General features: G+C 42.2%; 2 protein-coding genes across 7 annotated transcripts in view; both read right to left on the reverse strand.

Moving 5' to 3' along the window:
• Positions 1-11,249, reverse strand: part of Xrn1 (5'-3' exoribonuclease 1) — a 62,310-nt gene extending 51,061 nt beyond the window's left edge. For all 4 annotated transcript variants that reach the window (XM_070005559.1, XM_070005558.1, XM_070005557.1 and 1 more), the window contains exons 1-5: positions 11,102-11,249; positions 5,809-6,041; positions 3,795-3,892; positions 1,318-1,427; positions 1,114-1,224 (exon numbers count right to left, since the gene is read on the reverse strand). In XM_070005559.1, the coding sequence (XP_069861660.1) occupies positions 1,114-1,224; positions 1,318-1,427; positions 3,795-3,892; positions 5,809-6,041; positions 11,102-11,176 (627 nt within the window). In that variant the 5' untranslated portion in view covers positions 11,177-11,249. The remainder of the gene's footprint in view (positions 1-1,113; positions 1,225-1,317; positions 1,428-3,794; positions 3,893-5,808; positions 6,042-11,101) is intronic.
• Positions 11,250-12,150: 901 nt separating this feature from the next.
• Positions 12,151-20,344, reverse strand: part of Atr (ATR serine/threonine kinase) — a 69,698-nt gene continuing 61,504 nt past the window's right edge. For all 3 annotated transcript variants that reach the window (XM_070005561.1, XM_070005560.1, XM_070005562.1), the window contains 6 exons: positions 18,759-18,909; positions 17,668-17,824; positions 17,415-17,568; positions 16,229-16,380; positions 15,804-15,909; positions 12,151-12,503 (listed from right to left, as the gene is read on the reverse strand). In XM_070005561.1, coding sequence (XP_069861662.1) covers positions 12,330-12,503; positions 15,804-15,909; positions 16,229-16,380; positions 17,415-17,568; positions 17,668-17,824; positions 18,759-18,909 — 894 coding nt within the window. In that variant the 3' untranslated portion in view covers positions 12,151-12,329. The remainder of the gene's footprint in view (positions 12,504-15,803; positions 15,910-16,228; positions 16,381-17,414; positions 17,569-17,667; positions 17,825-18,758; positions 18,910-20,344) is intronic.

Below are 20,344 nucleotides of genomic sequence, written 5' to 3' on the forward strand. Positions count from 1 at the left end.
ACTGGAAGTTCCCACAGAGCTGCCTCAGGTTTACCATCTCCATCCAAACTGGACCAACCCTGAACTTCACTGCTACACGCAGCTCTCTGCACGTCCTATGCAGATCCAGGCCAGGCTTTCTGGGAAGACCCTCACTGCTAGAACTGAGCTCCTGCCTGCCGCCCAGGTCCTGATGCCACGTGCACTGACTTAAGAGACGTCTTTACTTAACGCGGCCGCTCACCATGGGAGGATGTCTGAGTGGTATGGCAGATGATGCATCTGGGGCAACTCCAAGGTACTCCAAAGCCCCCTCTTCCCCCTCAATTAAACCTACGCTTAGAACCCGTTCTGGGAAATGACACACTGTGTACTTTTGTTTTATTTAGAAATGATTTTAAAAAATTATACAAAGGTTGATCAGTTTAAAATGTGACCAACACAGAAATGTGCTGTTCCCTAGGCCGAGGGGGCCTGGCTCTAGAGCCCTCCAGTCCTCTGCCCCTCTCTGACTGCTCTGACCTGGGGTGATGGACAAATGGATGACGACAGGTAGGAGAATCTATGATTGGAAGCCGCTAGGCTGAGCCCGCTCTGGGCCTGCCCCTGCATCCCTCACATCTGCAGCTTGGGCTGCCTGCCTCCATCTCCTGCTCTTTCTCAGCTGGCCTTGTACCGGGAAGCCCATGGGGGAGCCTGGGGAGCGTAGAGCTTTCAAAAAGTACCAACCTGAGGAGTGGAGAGGGACCAGGAAGGGGCAGGGAGGGAGACCAGGAAGAGATGGATAGAGGAGACACTGATCTAGAGAGGCCACAGATGGGACAGAAGACCTAACCAGCCCACTGGATGGTTCAAGCAGGTAATAACCTCTCTGTGCTTCATCTCAGAGCATGATAAAAGTTACCCTTGGCTTCCAAGGGGCTACATGACTTCCATGTGAGTGGACAGATGTGAGCTAATAAAGTGCTTTGCAAAGAAAAAAAAAAAAAAAAGAACTTTAGTAACAGCAAAAAAAAAAGTAGCAATCAATATTTCTTTGTTAGTATAGCCAGTTAGCTTACTGCATAAAAACTAGGTTTCTCAGATATTTACTTACAATGGTACAATAATAATAACTATAAAAATTACACTTACCAAGTCAGCATCTAAACCATAAAGACAGTGTCTGGTGTTTGGATCATGATCTGGTTTTGCTTTCTCGGATCTGATAAATTCCATGATTTTATGCTCTCCTTCTCCTGGAGTCTAAATTCAATGTTTAAAAATGTTGTAATATGCTATGCTTCAGGATATTAAATAAAGTTTTTAACATTTTTTTAAGAAAAAAAAGATAATAACCTCATGGCCTGAGAAATAGATGGTAACTCCTTGCCATGACTTGTCTGTGGAAATTTTCATATTTACAAAATACTTCAGATGTTCATGCAACCTGGCCATGAATTCAGTCCCTATAAATAAAGTTTCAAAGGTTAATCTGATAAAAACATAAAAACAGTTCCAAGAGACAACACAGGAAATAACTAGATACAGGATCTCCTAGAGACAACACAGGTAATAACTAGATATAGGATCTTCTAAGATGGTCAAAAGCTCTTGTTTATCCTTGAAAGCAAAGTTTTTACGCAGTATGATGTCCTAGCAAATATAACTATTTTAGATGTCATTAGTCATCTTAAATGAAGTTCGGGTGACAAAGGGAAAGTTTTACCACAATCTAAGGACTGAGTTTCAAGTACTTTTCTTTTTGGTGGACATGGGGCTTGAACTGGGAACCTGGGCGTTATTCTCTGAGCTCTTCTGCTTGAGTAGCACTCTACCACTTGAGCCAGAGTGCTACTTCCCTCAAGTAGTTTATAGAAGGGCAGAGTTTGAAATTTAATAACCTCAACTTTCTACTTCTTTTGCTGGACCTGGGAGTATTTTTATAAGGCATGGAGTTTTAAGTAGATTACCAATAATAACTATTATTATTAATCTGTAATTGTTATTGACCTGGAAACTTAACCTACAATGATGTTTAGAAAAACCCAGATGAGCCCAAAGAAACATAGGTCCCATGGTTTCCCTTATTTGCAATATCTAGTATATGTATGAGTCAAGCGGAAAAGGTCAGATAATGTGATGTTAGGAAAATGAACCCTTAGATATGTATTTTAATGTTTTTTTCTTTCATGCATTTGTTTCTCTTTGTTGCTTTGTATGTCCCTCCCCCACAGTATAATCCCTGCCTTCACTATATTTGATGTCAGTATAACTTGTGGAGGAGATGGGGAAAAACAAGTCGTTTAATGATACAGGTGGACCTGTTGCAACAATGAGAAGTACAAGCTGTCATGTCAAAAATGAGCTTTATAACGTTGGTGGGGGGGGGAATTGGGGGGGGGGGGAGGCTGGGAAGGGATGTGAAGGGCAAACAAAGGAGGAGGCTGCAATGCTTGATAAGAAATGTATGCATTATCTTGCCCATGTAATTGTAACCCCTCTGTACAGTATGTTCACAAAATAAAATAAAATAAAATAAAATAAAATAAAATAAAATAAAAAGAAAAACCCAGATGAAGCTGGGTGCCAGTGGCAAACGCCTATAATCATAGCTACTCAGGAGGCTGAGATCTGAGGATCATATTTCAAAGCTAGCCCGGGCAGGAACGCCCGTGAGACTCTTATCTGCAATGAATCACCAGAAAATTGGAAGTGGTGTTGTGGCTCCAGTGGTAGAGTGCTCGCCTAGAGCTGAAGAGCTGAGGGATAACACCCAGGTCCAGAGTTCAAGCCCCACAAGTGACAAAAAACAAACCAAAACCCAAAAACCAAAACAAAACCAAAAAACTCAGATGAATATTAGTCAGACAATAATATCGTATTATACTCTAATCAGAATAAAAGTAGTTATTCAATTGAGCAATATGTTGAGTATAAGATACTCAAAGAAGAAAATCACTAACCCTAGTAAAGAGGAAGTTAGATTTTTTTCCCAAAGTAAAGGACTATAGTCATGTTTTAGAAGCTCAAAAGAGTATAGAACATATTCCTGCATATGAAACTAAGTTAAACATATTATTGATAAATCTGTTTCCTTTACATTCACAGAAATCTTAGCTGCCTTTGAGTACCAAGGTCTGTGGAGAATGGGTTTCTTTCTTTCTTTCTTTTTTTTTGTTGGTCATTGGACTGAACTCAGGGATTGGGAGCTGTCCCTGAGCTCCTTTTGCTGAAGGCTAGCACTCTACCAGTTTTCTGATGGTTAGTTGAAGACTTTCACTGCTTTTCCTGCCCAGGCTGGCTTGGAACTGAGATCCTCAGATCTCAGCTTCCAGAGCTAGGATTATAGGCATGAACCACTGGGGCCTGGCTTTGGTTTGTAATCTTTTTTGTGTGTGTGTGAAAATACTGTACAGAGGGGTTACAATTACATGGGCAAGATAGTGAGTACATTTCTTATCAAGCATTGTAGCCTTCTCCTTTGTTTACCCTTCCCATCCCTTCCTAGCCTTCCCCCACCCTGGTTTGTAATCTTGAAGCCATGGGCTGCTACATGAACTTGGTAATTCACAAACTAAGGCTGCTTTATTTCAATAGCTGGACGTACTGGAAGTGGAAGCCCTGTTGACTCCTTCTAGGCCCAGGATTCCGTGTACCTGGGAGAGTCCTAGCTACATGTGGGCATCCTGCAGGACCAATTCCCACCAATGTGACCACAACATTTCATGAGCAGACAGAGTAGGGAAAATAACAAATGAGACCCTACACTTTTTGAAAAAAATGAAGTTTTAACGGGTATTTTAATGGCTAGAATTTTCCCCCAGTCAATTTACCTGGTGTAATGCAGTTGGAATCAAACCTGGCCTCCGTAGGAAGAGTTTCTCCCTTTTCGATGGCCTTTTTTATTTTGTCTTCTGCCTCCTTGGCTGACCTTAAAAGTTAAGAGAAAAAAAAATCTTAAACCTTCTGAAAAAAAAAGGAATAATTTTTACTTAAACTAGTTAATAACCAGCATCTACACAGATGCTTTTGTTGACTAATAATTCATCAACTTTAAAACTATAGACGTATGAAGTAATTAGAATTGATAAAGACTGAATTTAAGAATTCTTTGCTTTTATCTAAATAATTGAGTTTTTCCTACAAGGACTATAGAAGTTGGACATTAAAAAGTAAAAACCACACAGAACATTATAAACATTTCTGAAATACCTATTATCACACATGCTCAGCAATTTTTCTAGAAACAAGGTAAAACACACTGTATAGTTTTATATGTTCATTACATATGCTATATTTAACAATATTAATAATCTTAAACAGTAGTTTTATCATCTTAAATGTCAGTGATCTATCTATAAGATTATATATAGTAATAATTATAAAACTGTTACAATTTCTCTGCTTCTGTTTTTCTGCCAGTCCTGGGGCTTGAACTCAGGGCCTGGGCACTGTCTCTGAGCTTCTTTTGCTCAAGGCTAGCACTCTATCACTTGAGCTACAGTGCCACGTCGGCTTTTTCTGTTTATGTGGTACTGAGGAATGGAACCCAGGGCTTCATGCATGCTAGGCAAGTACTCTACCACTAAGCCACATTCCCAGCCCTGTGTGCTTCTTCTTAAAAACATTTAAATGAAAGTCTAGGCACTGGTGGCTCATGAGTAGAGTTCTAGCTACTCAGGAAGCTGAGATCTAAGGATCATGGTTCAAAGCCATCCTGGGCAGGAAAGTCCATGAGACACTTAACTCCAATTAACTGCCAGAAAACTGGAAGTGGTGCCGTGGATAGAAGTGTTAGAATACTAGCGTTGAATGAAAAAGCTAAGAGATAGTACCCAGGTACTGAGTTCAAGCCCCATGACTGAAAGAAAAAAAAAAAAGCTTAATAATATAAATAACAACCGTTGCCAAAACAATCATATTTTTAAGGCACAGGATTTACTAGAAAGAACATGGGCTTCGGAGTCTCAGAGGATGGACGGAAATGCAATTTGTGCCTCCTGAAACCACATCAGAATGTCAGGTCAAGAAGCTCAACTTTGTGGTTTCTACTGTCTTGCTACTAGCTTATTCTACTAGGCCTGAATCTATTTTTTTTTTTTTTTTTTTTTTTTGGGTCCAGTCGTGGGCCTGAACTCTGGGCCTGGGCTCTGTCCCTCATCTCTTCAGCTCAGGGCTAACGCTCTACCACTTGAGCCACAGTGCCACTTCCGGCTTTTTTCTTTATGTGGTGCTGAGGAATCGAACCCAGAGTCTCAGGCATGCAAGGCAAGCGCTCTGCCACTGAGCCACCTTCCCAGCCCATAGGCCTGAATCTATTTTTGCAATGAACAAACTCTTCTTTGTGTTTAACCTCTTGAAATCTCTGCAATTAATACCACAGACTTGGATGATATCAACTCACTGGGAATCTCCATTATTATGTATTCATCCATCTTTTTTTCTCCTTGACTGAACAACTATATGACAAAGTTTTGGAATATAACCATGCAAATTATCAAAGAGAAGTTTGAAAAAGCTGAACAGAGTAACTTTATACAAAATCTAATGTAAGCTTTGGGAAATGATACCTCATTTGAATTTCTAACTAGTTAAAAGATAGATTGGGCTGGCAATGTGGCTTAGTGGTAGAGTGCTTGCCTAGCATGCATGAAACCTTGGGCTTGATTCCTCAGTACCACATAAACAGAAAATGCTCAAAGTGGCACTGTGGCTCAAGTAGTAGAGTGCTAGCCTTGAGCGAAACAAGCTCAGGGACAGTGCCCAGGCCCTGGGTTCAAGTCTTAGGATTAGCCAAAAAAAAAAAAAAATACATTGTATTATGCCAATTTCTTTTAAATGTTTTACCTGAAACGCCTCCCACGCTGCTGATTCATTTTTGCTCGTGGAGCCACACCATCAACAGCCATAAAAAATATTTTTCTAGGTTTAATAATTCGAAACAACACTTCCAAGTAGTGGAAAATATCAGTAAAGATTTTATCATCTGAAATCCTGAAGTGAACATCATCATCATTAGGATGGGAGCACTGATGTATAATTCCGTTCATATCCAGGTACAAGTTGTCAAATTCTGGAATCTTTAAAAACAAAGAAACACACTCAGATCACATACTATAAGACCATAGCATTTGGGAAAGTGATTATTAAAAGACAGGAATACAGGGTATATGGATTCTTATTATACAAAAACTTGAGTAACTACAGTTGAGTAAAGAGTGTAGAGAGAAAGCCAGGCACCAGTGATTCACACCTGTAATCCTAGCTACTCAGGAAGCTGAGATCGGAGGATCATGTTTGAAGCCAGCCAGGCAGGAAAGTCAGTGGGACTCTTATCTACAATAAACTACTCAGAAAAAGCTAGAAGAGTGGCTCAAGTACCCTGAGTTTAAGCCCCATGACTGTCTAAAACAAAACAAAACAAAAAAAAAAAAGATTGTAGATAAAAACAAATAGGAGGAACTGGTACATATGGAGACCTATTATAAAGTGCATCGATGGGTATGTTTTGGTCCATATCCAATTATCTGCCCCATTCTTCCAGTGTCAATTTTCCTCAATGATTTAAGAGAAATGGAAGAACAAATAGTTTTATACAGTCAAATACGTATGGAAATTAAGTACAGAAGACAATCAGTGAAAGAAGAGGATGAAGTACCTACTTATCAGGAAACAAAATTGCAAGGGGCTGGGCTGGCCATGGTGGTGCATACGGCCAAGGTATGTGGGAAGCTGAGGTAGGAGGACTGGCTTGAGTAGAGGAGCTCGAGGCCAGCTCAGGCAAAACAGAGAGGCCCTGTCTTGAAACAAAACAAATAGGAAGGGCTGGGAAGGGGACTTAGTGGTAGAGTGCTTGCCTAGCATATATGAAGCATATATAAAAAGTCAGAAGTGGTACTGTGGCTCAAGTGATAGAGTGCTAGCCTTGACCACAGAGAGGCTCAGGGACAGCGCTCAGGCCCTGAATTCAAGCTCCAGGATTGGCAAAAAAAAAAAGAAAAAAAAAATCTCCAACTAACCATCAAAAAGCTGGAACTGAAGGTATAACTCAAATGGTAGAGGGAAAATCACTTCCAGCTATAAGTGGAAAAGCAGAATTAGAGTACAAGGCCCTAAATTTGAGCCCCCAGTACTGGAAAAAAGAAAAGTATCATAGATAATTGAATTGAAAATTCACTGGACTAAATATTTATGTTTATTCTTTCAATTATAATAGCCTTAGAGATAAATATTTAGCACTCCAATTTTAAAGAAGTCACAGATTTAAGCCGGGCGCTGGTGGCTCACGCCTGTAATCCTAGCTACTCAGGAGGCTGAGATCTGAGGATCGCGGTTCAAAGCCAGCCCGGGCAGGAGAGACCGTGAGACTCTTATCTCCAATAAACCACCAGAAAACCGGAAGTGGCGCTGTAGCTCAAGTGGTAGAGCGTTTGCCTTGAGCTGAAGAGCTGAGGGACAGTGCCCAGGCCCAGAGTTCAAGCCCCACGACCGACAAAAAAGAAAAAAAGAAAAAAAGAAGTCACAGATTTAGAAAAGATTGATACTCAGTAGTTTGAGATGAGAATATAGCTATAACTAACCTGAATATATCGATATTTGAAACATGTATGTCCTTGACTCAGGAACATGTATGTTCTCAGGAATTAATCCTGAAAAACCACCAGAAACAATATGAATGAATAAAGATCAGTATAATAATATCCATGCCAGTCCCGTACAGGACAAAAAAAACAGTAATAATCCAAATGCCTAGTAACAGAAAACTGATAGTGCTATTCTTTTTTTTTTGGTAGGTCATGAGGCTTGAACTCTGGGCCTGGGCGTTGGCCCTCAGCTCTTCAGCTCAAGGCGAGCGCTCTACCACTTGAGCTACAGCGCCACTTCCGGTTTTCTGGTGGTTTATTGGAGATAGGAGTCTCACGGTCTTTCTTGCCCGGGCTGGCTTTGAACCTCGATCCTCAGATCTCAGCCTCCTGAGTAGCTAGGATTACAGGTGTGAGCCACCAGCGCCCGGCGATAGTGCTATTCTTATACAGTGTAATACGATTCAGCAGTTAGAAATTATAATGTAGGTTCACAATTGGTATGAAAATGTGAATACATATGATCAGTGACAAAAGCAGGGTACAAAACAGAAGTTTATGATCCTATTTTCAAAGGTACTTATTTATATGTCTATTTGTACAGAAAATATCTGATGTATACAGAAACAAGGTATTATTAGTAGTCAACTCTGGATGATTAAATTTCAGATTTTTTTACTTTTCTCTAGGCTATATAATTGCATTTATAATCTGAAAAATCCCATTATAATTTTGTTTTAGAAAAGAGCAAGCCAGACTTGGTCCCTCATGCTTATAGTTCCAGCTACTTGGTGGTGGAGACTAAGGGAATTACAGTTTGGTGTTGGCCTAGGAAAAATAGTGATTGACTCTTCACAACAAATTAAGTCAGGTATAGTGGTATATACTATGCTCTAGAAAAATAAGCTAAAGCAAAGAAAAAGCCTGGAAGCATGGCTCAAGTGGCAGTAGCAAGCACTAAGCTTTGAGTTCAATCTGCAATTCAAGCAAATATAAAATTAAAAACAGCTCTCCTAGCTAGGGGTTGGAGACTATACTGATAAAAACAACACAGATGCTGGATGCTGGTGGCTCATGCCTATAATCCTAGCTACTCAGGAGGTTGAGATCTGAGGATCATGGCTCAAAGCAAGACCATGAGACTCTTTTTCTTTTTTTTTGGGTCCGGTCATGAGGCTTAAACTCTGGGCCTGGGCGCTGTCCCTCAGCTCTTCAGCTCAGGGCTAGCGCTCTACCACTTGAGCAACAGCGCCACTTCCAGCTTTTTTCTTTTTGCTTATGTGGTGCTGAGGAATTGAACCCAGGGCCTCAGGCTTGCAAGGCAAGCGCTCTACCACTGAGCCACCTTCCCAGCCCCGACCATGAGACTCTTACCTCCAATAAAATACTTAGAAAAAAGCAGGAAGAGGCTCAAGTGGTAGAGCACTAGCCTTAAGCAAAAAGAAGCTCAGGGACAGTGCCCAGGTCCTGAGGTCAAGCCCCAGGACTGGCAACAGCAGCAACAACAACAACAACAACAAACGTGATGCAGGTAAAGCATGGCTCAAGTGTTAAAGCACTAGCCTTGATGGAAAAATGAAGGGAGCACCCTTCTTTTGAGCTCCCCACAAAACACTAAATACTTTAAAATGGACATTTGAACCTGTATTCCCTGAATTTTGAAAATTCTGGTGTGCCTTATCTAAGATGCATTTTAAAGCAAACCTGGTTAAGATAGCAAATCCGGTATGTCATTTTATCCTAACTTCTTTAAAAGTCCAACAGTACAATATTGCCCATAAGGTCAAAACTGCTATCTATAGAACAGTGTCATAGCATAAGAACAGATACATAGTTCACCTAGGATGTTGATATTAGCATTCTATGCAGTGCGGCTGTGACTAGGAAAAACTCCAAGGAAGAGCTTCTTACAGCATCCTGGGCAATGAAGGAAAAGAACAGATAGTCCACACTTAACGACTGTAGGTAACAATCTTTTTGTGATCATTTTTTCAGCTACAAAATCAAAATGCTATGACTACTAATTTTATTCTGATCCTACAGTAAGTATCATAGAAATACTATGTCACGTTTTTCCCTTGGCAGGTGTGGGGCTTGAACTTGGCCTGGGCGCTGTCCCTCTGCTCTTCAGCCCAAGGTGAGCGCTCTACCACTTGAGCCATGGCGCCATCTCCGGTTTCAGTGGTTAATTGGAGATAAGAGTCTCACAAACTTTCCTGCTCAGACTGGCTTTGAACTGTGATCCTGAGATCTCAACCTCCTGAGTAGAGATTATATGCTAGCGACAGGGCTATTTTTCTTATAACTGTTTTATGGATTCTAATTTCCTTGGAGGATTAAGAAACTGAGTAAGTGTGGTGGTGCCACCATTACCATCACTGTCCCCAAACCCATTCCTTTCCCCCTAGGGAATACCTTGTAAACCACTCAGACTGATTTAGGCACTGCCATCTTTACTGCCTCAGAGATTTGCTGTGGCCCTTTGTTTCCTTTTCATCAAACACTTGTGGAAGACATTACTTTGATAAAACAAGCTTTAAAAAAAAACTATTTTATTACCATAGAGCAATAGTACAAAGGGGTTTCATTCTGATAATTCATTAGATGCATATGAAATACACCAAATTTTAAGGCTTATAGTGGAGGGCTTTGTTTGTTTGCTTTGTTTTGTTGGTCATGGGGCCTGAACTCTGGGTCTGGGCGCTGTCCCTCAGCTCTTCAGCTCACAGATAGCACCCTACCACTTGAGCCACAGCGCCACTCAAGATTAGTCCTCTACACTTTGCGCCACAGTCCCACTTCGTCTGGTTCTGGTAGTCAACGGAGGTAAGAATCTCACGGATTTTTCCTGCCTGGGCTGACTTTGAACCTCCATCCTCAGATCTCAGCCTCCTAAATAGCTAGGATTACAGGTGTGAGATTACGTGTTACCAAGTCATTACAAACAGCAGTCACGTTTTGTTTCACTTCATAAAGATTGATAGTCAAGTATTTGTTGATTGAAAGACCCAGACAAAGCCAAAATTAGTTGTGCTTATTTCTGCAATGTGTATCTTTCTCTTTAATCCTCTGTAGGATTAAGTGGCCCCCTACATCTAGCTCAGCCTATATTTCAAGTAATAAAAGTTGAGTTCGTATTCTGGACTTTTCTTCTGTCTGGCATGGGGCTGGAACTCGGGGCCTGGGCTCGGTCCAGGGCCGGTGGAATGGGGCGGGGAGGTGGCTGTGGTCGGTCGGCATTCTGGGCCCTGCGTGGGGGGCCTGGGGCGCGGGGCCCGCGGAGGGGGACGTGGCCGGGGCCCCGCAGCCCCGCCGGGGGAAGCCCACTTGTGGCGCCCAGCGAAGCGGGGGAAGGAGAGACGTGAGGAGCCCGGGCGGCGGCCCCGAGGCCCGGAGAGGTGGCGCTGGCCGTGGGCCCGGGCCCCGGTCCCCGGGCGCCGCCGCCCCGCCCCGCCCCGCGCCCCACGTCGGGCCGGCGTCGCGTCGCGCAGGCCCGGGGCCCGGGTCCCCCCAGAGGCCGCGGGGCCGAGCCCGCCCGCCCGCCTTCGCTCACGCACCTGGTGCTCTTTCACCACCTCGCTGAGGCAAGGGTACCGCTCCGAGATCCAGCGGTAGAACTTGGGGACCCCCATGTCCACCGTCAGCCCCAATTCCAGTCAGGACTAAACCGAAACTGAACGCCCGGGCCGTCGCCCCGCCGATGACAACACGCCGCCCGGCGGACCATAGAGAGCGGGCGTCCCGCGCGCCTAGAGCGGCCGCGCTGGAGGTGTGTCCGGGGCGGGGCGTACGCCCGCCCCGCCCCCCGCAGAGCCCCGCCCCCGCCCCGCCGGGCCTATGGAAGTGAAGGCGGCCGGGACGCCGACGCCTGGGGTTGCTAACCCGTTTGCCAAGGCCGATTTGCGAAAAGCTCTGGTGCTGTTCGGGGCCTCTCAGAATGACGTGAACGTACGCTGATTTTTTCCCCCAAACAGTGTTCTTTCCTGTGTGCCTCTGATCATATAGAATAATAATGATCGGAATGAAACTTCAGGAAATGTCTTTTCCCCCGTTGCTTGTTCTCGTTTTGTCTTGGAGGGGCCAGGGGTCACTTGGAGGGGCAGAGGAGACACACTGGCAGCAGGGGCACGCACTACACACTATGTTGAAAAATGAGCGACGAAACCTGTGGGCCAAGGCGGGAGGGAAGGGGTGACACTGTCCATAAAGAAATGTACTCTTGCTGGGGATGTGGCTCAGGTGGTAGAGCGCTAGCCTTGAGCAAAAGAGCTCAGGGAAGCGCCCAGGTCCAGAGTTCAGGCTGGCTTCCTTTTCACATTTTTTTTTTTTTTTAATTTCAAGAACACACCATGTTCCATTTCTTCAGGAAGAACACACGGTTGAACCTGGAGTCTGTGGCTCACACCTATAATTCTGGCAACTCAGGAAGCTGAGCCCTGCAGAATCATGGTTCAAAGCCAGCTTTGAGACTCCCATTTGCAATTAACCAGTAGAAAGCTAGACTGGAGGCGTGGCTCAAGTGGTAGAATGCCATCCAGGAACAAGCTAAGCAAGCTCAAGGCCTGGAGTTCAAACCCTAGCACCAAGAAGAAAAATACACAGTACATGCTAAGAAAAAAGTTTTAATGACTGAACATACACTATCATTATAAATATAGTTAGCAGACAAATAAAACCAATTCTTCTGAGAACATAAACCTATGTTGTGCTTTAGAACTGAATAGATATAACTTATTGGTGCATTTAATTTTAGATTATTAAAATGTTCTTTGAAAGAATTTCATTTCACATATATGGGGTCCAACCAAGATACATTTGGCAGAGTAAGTTTTTATCAGTAGCTTCTTGGATGAGGTAATGCACGTGTCCTTCGATAGACAGAGGCAGGCCTGTCACTCTGTTTCGGTTCTTGATGATACCTTGTAGTCGCTGCTCAATGTCAAGAACATGGGTCTTGGCCTGAAAATTAATACAGTATTTTAGGGCTATGGAGCCAATAAAATGCGGTATTCATAATTTAGAATCTTTTCTTGATATTTGTGTTAATGTCATTTTACTGACCAGTACCCTTTTACAGGAACAAAAAATAAAGAAAATGAAACGAATCTAGTACCTTGATCTAGTCCCTCAGGTATTGTGAGACTGCCAGCCTCAATCTTTTCACTCAGGTTTTCTTTGTCATTTGAGGTCTTTTGTGCTTCTATATGAATTCTAAGACTGGTCTTTCTATTTCTGGGAAGAATTCATTTGGAACTTGGATGTGCATTATTCTGAATCTGGAGGTCACTTTTGGTAATATAGCCATTTTTGCAAGGTTAATTCTGCCTAGCTATGAACACGGAGGCCTTCCTATTTTGTAGTGTCTTCTGTATCTTTCTTCAGTGTTTGCTAGTTTACATTTTCCGATGGAAAATGACCTAAACTGAAAGCACTCACCTTCCCTTGTGATAGCATGTTAGAACGATTCCTGCTGCCTACCCTGCTGACTCCCCTTGCCCCTGAACAAACACACCCAGAGGTTTTGGCAAGAGCCTGACACAAAGGCCACATCTGGCACTGACGGCCCAGCACCGTTGGGACCTTGAAATTCCTCAAAGAAAACAACATTGCTCTCCCATCTGACCGCCTCACCCCTCCCACTTCCATCCACCCTGCCTGACTTCACTTTTTCAGCCTAATAAAAAGAAACCTTAGATGTAAGGGAAGCGTGCCATGTTTTCTTCAGCCAGGTTGAAGTAGACTTGGTCCTTCTCAGGTTTTGGCTTATTGGCTCTTTATTCATACTCCCAGTACTTGAAAGAGTTCCTTAACTTTCACCTCTCTGGATTTATTTCTAGGTATTTTATTTTTTGAGGCTATTTTGAATGGGATAGTTTTCTTGATTTTTTTTTTTTTTTTGGATCCAGTCGTGGGGCCTGAACTCTGGGCCTGGGCTCTGTCCCTCAGCTCTTCAGCTCAAGGCTAGCGCTCTACCACTTGAGCCACAGCGCCACTTCTGGCTTTTTTCTTTTTGCTTATGTGGTGCTGAGGAATCGAACCCAGGGCCTCAGGCATGCAAGGCAAGCACTCTACCACTGAGCCACCTTCCCAGCCCCAGTTTTCTTGATTTTTTTAAATACGCTTTTATTTAGGTGGGAGGCCCACCGGTAACTGCATCACTGAGGCAGAAGGGTAACCTGGGATTCACAGTGAGTTTCAGGTCAGCCTAGACTTACATAGTGAGACCTTCTGCCCAATCACACACACATACACAAAGCCCACAGTAATTCTGTATGTTGATAATGTATTCTGTTACTTTCCTGAAAGTGTTTATTGGATCTAGGAGTTTTCTAGTGGAATCTAGGCTCTTGTAAGTGTGGAATCTAATCATTTTCATGTAGGGCTAATTTTGACTTCTCCCTTCCTATTTGTATCCCTCCCTCCCTTTTTGTTCCTCTTGCCTTTTAAGAATTCATGTACTTCACAAGAACAAATAGAATTGAACCCTGATACTAATGTTGTATGCTGTGAATTCCTCCTCCTCAGCTTTCATCTTATTCATTTGGGCTTTTCTTTCTTTTGGCTTAGCTAAGAAATTTTCTATCTCATCTTTTGAAGAACCAACTCTGTTTCATTTTTCTGTTGTAGTATGCTCTTGGTTTCCATCTTAGTAATTTTTGTGTTTTCATTTTATTGTAGAAACTTTTTTTTTGTCAGTCCTGGGGCTTGAACTCAGGGGCTAACCAGGGCATTCTAACACTTGAGTCACAGCACCACTCTGGCCTTTTCTGTTTATGTGATACTGAGGAATCGAACTCAGGGCTTCATGTATGCTAGGTAAGCAATCTACCACACTAAGCCACATTCCCAGCCCTATTATAGAAACTTCTGAATCCCCCCCTGACCCAATGATAACTTGAAAGTATACTGTTCAATCTCCACACATTTGTACAGTTCTGTTGCTACTAATTTCTAACATTATTTCATGATGATCTGATAAGATACAAGATTTTTTTTTTGGGGGGGGGTATATGTTAAGGATTTGCTTCATAGCCCAAACTGTTATTTATTCTGGAAAAAGTTCATAGGCTGCTGAGAAGAGTTATATATGGGCATGGGCTGGGAGGGTGGCTCAGTGGTCAAGTGCTTGCCAGCATGCATGAAGTCCTGGGTTCGATTCCTCACTACTACATAAACAGAAAAAAAACAGAAGTGGTGCTGAGGTTCAAATGGTAGAGTGAAAGAGCAAAAGGAACTCAGGGACAGTGCCCAGACCCTGAGTTCAAGCGTCAGGACTGGCAAAAAAAAAAAAAAAAAAAAAAGATTTATATATGCCACAGCCATTGGATAGATCATCATGTCTCCAAGTATAATTTGTACTAATTATTTGCCTGCAGAAGGGGAACCCTGAGAATCTGGCGTCCTGTCTGCCCGTCTCAGAGCTTTCTGACCCTGTCCTTTCAGTACGTTACATTTCAGGAGGGAGCAGAATGGGAAAACTGAGACATCAGCCAGATGGTGCTTGCTGCTCTCAGTCCAGCCCAGCAGCAAAGCATGTGTCTAGCGGAGGCAGCTCCAGAGGTCTTGCAATCTCTGGCTAGAGGCCCAGAGCTCTCAATGTCTGCATCGCAGGCAGCGGGGTTCATGCCTCACCAGCAGACAGAGCCACCAGCCACTGTCCCCTTCACAGCTGAACTCTGACCTCAAGGTGGAGCATTCTAGGGCACATGGAACAAGGTCATCCATGTCCTCCTCAATCGTGTTCTTCTTCATCCTCGCCTGACATGCGTACTCCATCCCTCACTTGGATTTAAACTTGCAGGAACCGCCCACCAGCTGACCCTGCAGCGAGGGTGGCCGGCTGCCTGCGCTCACCCTGGAAGGCTCAGCTAATTTTGATAAGGAATTAATACATTAATCAAGACAGATGGTGACCCACTTGTTTCACTACATTAAGGTTCAGACATGGAGTTCTCTAAGGGCAGGCAATCTGTGCTCAAGTTTTCTCCACTATTATCTTATAAGTACACCTTCTGTCTAAGGCTAAAGAAGTGTGTCTTAAACTGTTTTACTTGATGAGTGCTAATAATGCTAACATTTGTAATGACAAGAAGATGTAGAATTCACAACAATCAATAGTCAAGGGCAGAATTTAAAATCAATTGTCATTTTAGAAAATGCAGTACCGGATTAGAGCAAACGCGCCTTTCACTAACCTTTTCATTCACTAACCTTTTCATTCACTAACCTTTTCATTCACTAACCTTTCCATTTACTAACCTTTTCATTGACCACTTCCCCGGTCTCATTCAAGGATCCTTTCGAAAGTCCCTTTGGTGGTTTACTCCACTCCACTAGAGGGTCATGTATAAAAGTCTTTAAGACACTACAGTGGAAACAAATGTGATGAACGTAAGACAATGTTATTTTTGCAAAAAAAAAAAAAAAATCCTGCTAAAAAGAACAAGTGTGCATGAAATATAAAGATAATGGTAATGCTCTCAATCTCTTTTGGGGACTTTTTTTTTTTGTGAAAGAAGGGTAGGGATAAGGGAAAGGTGGAGAAGAAAGAGGCAAGATAGAACAAGATAGAAGAGAGTGAGCGAGAAAAAGTGCTGCAAGCCATCTCTCCATAAAGAAAAGCGAGCAAGAGACCATTGCACTCACAGGCACTGCTAAGGTACGTAGAGATTACAGACCATTACCTCATTAAAGGCTCCCTCTGATCGCGTATCAGCCGCAGTGTAACTTCACAGGCTCTTCGGAAAAGACCCTCTGTGCCCATAGGACCCATTGCATAAACCATATTATGAGTGAGGCGAAATGGTACAGTCTCTGGAAATTCAAAGGTTTCTCCCTTAAAACAAACAAAACAATCAATTTTATAGCAAAGTAATAGTATCAAAAATTTTAAAGTTTACTCTTCAGCAAAGAACAAAAATATCCTCTGACTATGTTTATAATCACATTAGAGGTTTATCAAAGAAGAGTCACGTGGCTGCTTTTGCTTTTGTGGACCTGATCCCACAACCTGATCTTGAGTAAGATCTAGAAGATGAGTGATTTCACCATTCACTGATTTAATGTATTCAATTTTATGCATTCAATATTAAGTCCAGAAGTTAGATGCTCTCCGGAAATGAAACATGTCATACATGTCCAGCTGTCATTCTATAACTTGTCTTTCCTAGGATTCTTTTATCCTTGCAATCTGTTATCCTACATTTCCCTTTTGTTTGACTTGATCTATGCCAGTTGTTTATCTAACTTGTCCACATTGAGTCTGACTTTTCAGATTCCTGTGCCAGCACAAGGCAACCCATCGAAGACAGGCATGGAGAAAATGGTGGACTGAACCCCTTTGCTTTCCAGGACTGTTATGCTAGAGAGCCAGAGAGGACCTTAGAGTTGAGTCGGATCCCTTCATTTATTTCTAAGATTCCACATTGGACCTACAGAATCCAAATCTCTTGGGATCTCTAGGTATCCAGTTTTATAATTATTACTATTATTGGTGGGATTGAGTCAAAGGCTTCATGCATGCTGGGCAAGTAATCTACCACTGAGCTACATCCCCACCCCTGAATACTGCCAGATTTGGAAACCACCATATTAAATCACTCTATCTGTCTAAAACTAAGTCTCAATAAAACGAACTGATTCTCCCAGGTTCACATAACTACTGAGTTACCGACCTAGATGCATTTGAACTTCAAGTTCAGCACTACTGAATTTCCTCTATCACTCCACTAAAATTTCTCCATCTTAAATTGCTTTACTATGGGATCTACGGAGGAAAACCAGGCAGGAAATTCCCATTGTGATTCGGTTCTAAGAGTTGCCAATAGATATCTCAAGGAGGAACAGTTGTTGAAGGAAGCTAGGACATACCTTATTAAAAAGACAGTTGAAATCCACATGTACACATTCGCCAGTCAAAGAATCAAAAAGAATGTTTTCACCATGCCTGTCTCCAAGCCCCAGGAGATAACCAACAATAGACATCACAGCGGTTGAACGGCAGTATGCGGATCTGCTACTATACCTAAACAAATGATTGTATCTATCAGATGAGACAATAAAAAACGTCAAATCTACAGATAAACATTCCATCCTAATGAGGTATACAGTCTTCATAATTTACCATGATGTAGGATCTGGAAATGTTCTCAGAAACCACTCATGAAAAATAGGAAAGTGCTTGGGCAGGAGAAATTCTTGGTATATTTTCAGTTTCTCACACAATGATGCTGACTTGGGTAGCATACACTGGCGAAGTTCCTTTCCTGTCATATACACACCTGCAAAGCAGAGTGATTTCCATTCATCACACCCACGTGAAAAAAAAGACAAACAATATTCCTATTAAAATATATCAAGAAATGTCTGCTTTCACTCAAATTGTTAAGAACAAAATTATGTGTATCCCACTATTAAAAAGAGCTGGCCATACGTGTTTCCTTGTACAATTACTTGTTTATATCACTCCTGTTAGTGTATATCTCTTTATTTTGTCATTGATTATAATCAGTGACTATTAATATTAAGCCTGATTTTTTTTTTTTTGGTTGGTCGTGGGGCTTGAACTCTGGGCTTGGGCGCTGTCCCTGTGCTCTTCAGCTCAAGGCGAGCGCTCTAGTGCTTGAGCCACAGCACCACTTCCAGTTTTCTAGTGGTTTATTGGAGATAAGAGTCTCACGGACTTTCCTGCCCGGGCTGGCTTTGAACCTCGATCCTCAGATCTCAGCCTCCTGAGTAGCTAGGATTACAGGTGTGAGTCACCTGCGCCCAGCACAAGCCTGATATTCTAACCTAACCATTTCTGTTTCTATTGAAAGTCGCTCTCATTATTCATAATGTATTTACTTCTTCCCCCCGCACCCCTCCACCCCGAATTGGGAGTCTTTATTACAAAGCCAGTGCTGCAAGTGGACTTAGGTCGCAATAGAACTCGCAGCCTACTTAGTTATTTTCAAAAGGCTGATAAAAAAGGAAGACGTTTGTTTCACAATAGCCCTGCAATATCTTGGAAGAACAAGTTCTAAAGTTCCTTAACATTTTTACAATGAGACCAAGTTTCAAAACCCAAGGGAGACAGGAAAGGAAGATGGGAATCTTACAGAATCTTCACTTAATGTAGATTTTACCTTGGCTTGTATTAAACATATATACTGACATCCATATTTGATATGTTCTTAGCACTGTATGATACATTTATTAGAACTAACTGAATACCCTTTTCCTTATAGAGTTTGGTCAGAATAGGCCTCAAGCCAGCAGTGTTGTTCACCCATTCAATAATGCCACTCTCGTCATTCAGTGGAATAACCGCATAGGTTCGGATATGAAGTTCTCTTCGGCGAGACTCTGCATCTTTTCTTAAGCTCTGTTTAAGAAATACACAAAAATTCAAAAAGAGAATGAACAATTCTAAATCCGATATCAAGTGTATCTAAATATTGTTCATTTCATAGGAAAAGAATGTCAATGAAGGCTCACAATGTACTTTGGGTGACTCCTCTGAAAGGTAAAAACTACTACATAGTGTCCTCCATCTGTTTCTAAGCTTTAAGAATGCCCAAAAAAGGGGCTGGGAAGATGGCTCAGTGGCAGAGTGCTTGCCTTGCATGCATGAGGCCCTGGGTTCGATTCCTCAGCACCACATAAGCAAAAAGAAAAAAAAAAAGCTGGAAGTGGCGCTGTGGCTCAAGTGGTAGAACACTAGCCTTGAGCTGAAGAGCTGAGGGACAGCGCCCAGGCCACCGGACCCAAAAAAAAAAAGAATGCCCAAAAAAGTCTGATAAGGGATATGTATATGTGTATATGTATATAAATATGTATATATCCTTTAACTATCATATCTATTTGTATATAACCTGGTACTAACTAGAAAAATATCTGTAATACCTGATACTAAATAGAAAATATTTCCTATCATATCTTTTATTTTGCTCTATAAACATAATCTTATTTGTTAAAAATTGAGTAAAACAGGCAACATTATTATATAAGATTGAAAACAGAAAATTGGGGATCAAAAAAGGGACTATAATATCTTTCTGCTCATGTTCAGAGCATCATCAGTCACCAAAGCCAAAATATGTAAGTAAGTGAAGGGTTCATCAGTGGATACATGCATAAAATAAATATCACATTTTCTTTCTTATTTTGTCAGTCCTGGGGCTTGAACTCAGGGCCTGGGCACTGTCCCTGAGCTTCTTTTGCTCAAGGATAACACTCTACCACTTGAACCACAGCGCCTCATCCAGTATTTTCTGTGTATGTGGTACTGAGGAATTGAACCCAGGGCTTCCCACATGCTAGGCAAGAGCTCTACCACTAAGCCACATTCCCAGCCCCACGTCTTTTTTTTTTTTTTCTTCATATTTAAAATTTTTTTTATTGTGTCCACATCTTCTTTATTTGGAATATTATTCAATTTCAAAAGGAAGGAAATGCTAAGCCTTTAAGACTAATGCCAAGTAAAGAAACCAGTCACAGAAGGGCAAATACTACATATGATTCCATTTCTATGAGGTACCCAAGATGGGTGAAATAATAGAGACAGCAAGTAGAACTGTGGTTGCTGGGGACTGGAAAAAGAAATGGGGCACATTACTGTGTAATACATGGTTTCAATCTGGGAACATCACAAAAGTTCTGGAAGGGCCAATGGTGATAGCTGCACAATACTGTGAATGTACTTAATGCACAGAAATACACTTAGAAATGGTAAATTTTATGGGGTTTTTTGTTTGTTTTTTGTTAGTCGTGGGGCTTGAACTCTGGGCCTGGACACAGTCCCTGCATTCTTCAGCTCA

Source organism: Dipodomys merriami, unplaced genomic scaffold (assembly GCF_024711535.1).
Source record: "Dipodomys merriami isolate MVZ:Mamm:240054 unplaced genomic scaffold, mDipMer1.0.p SCAF_68, whole genome shotgun sequence".
Lineage (NCBI taxonomy): Eukaryota > Metazoa > Chordata > Mammalia > Rodentia > Heteromyidae > Dipodomys > Dipodomys merriami.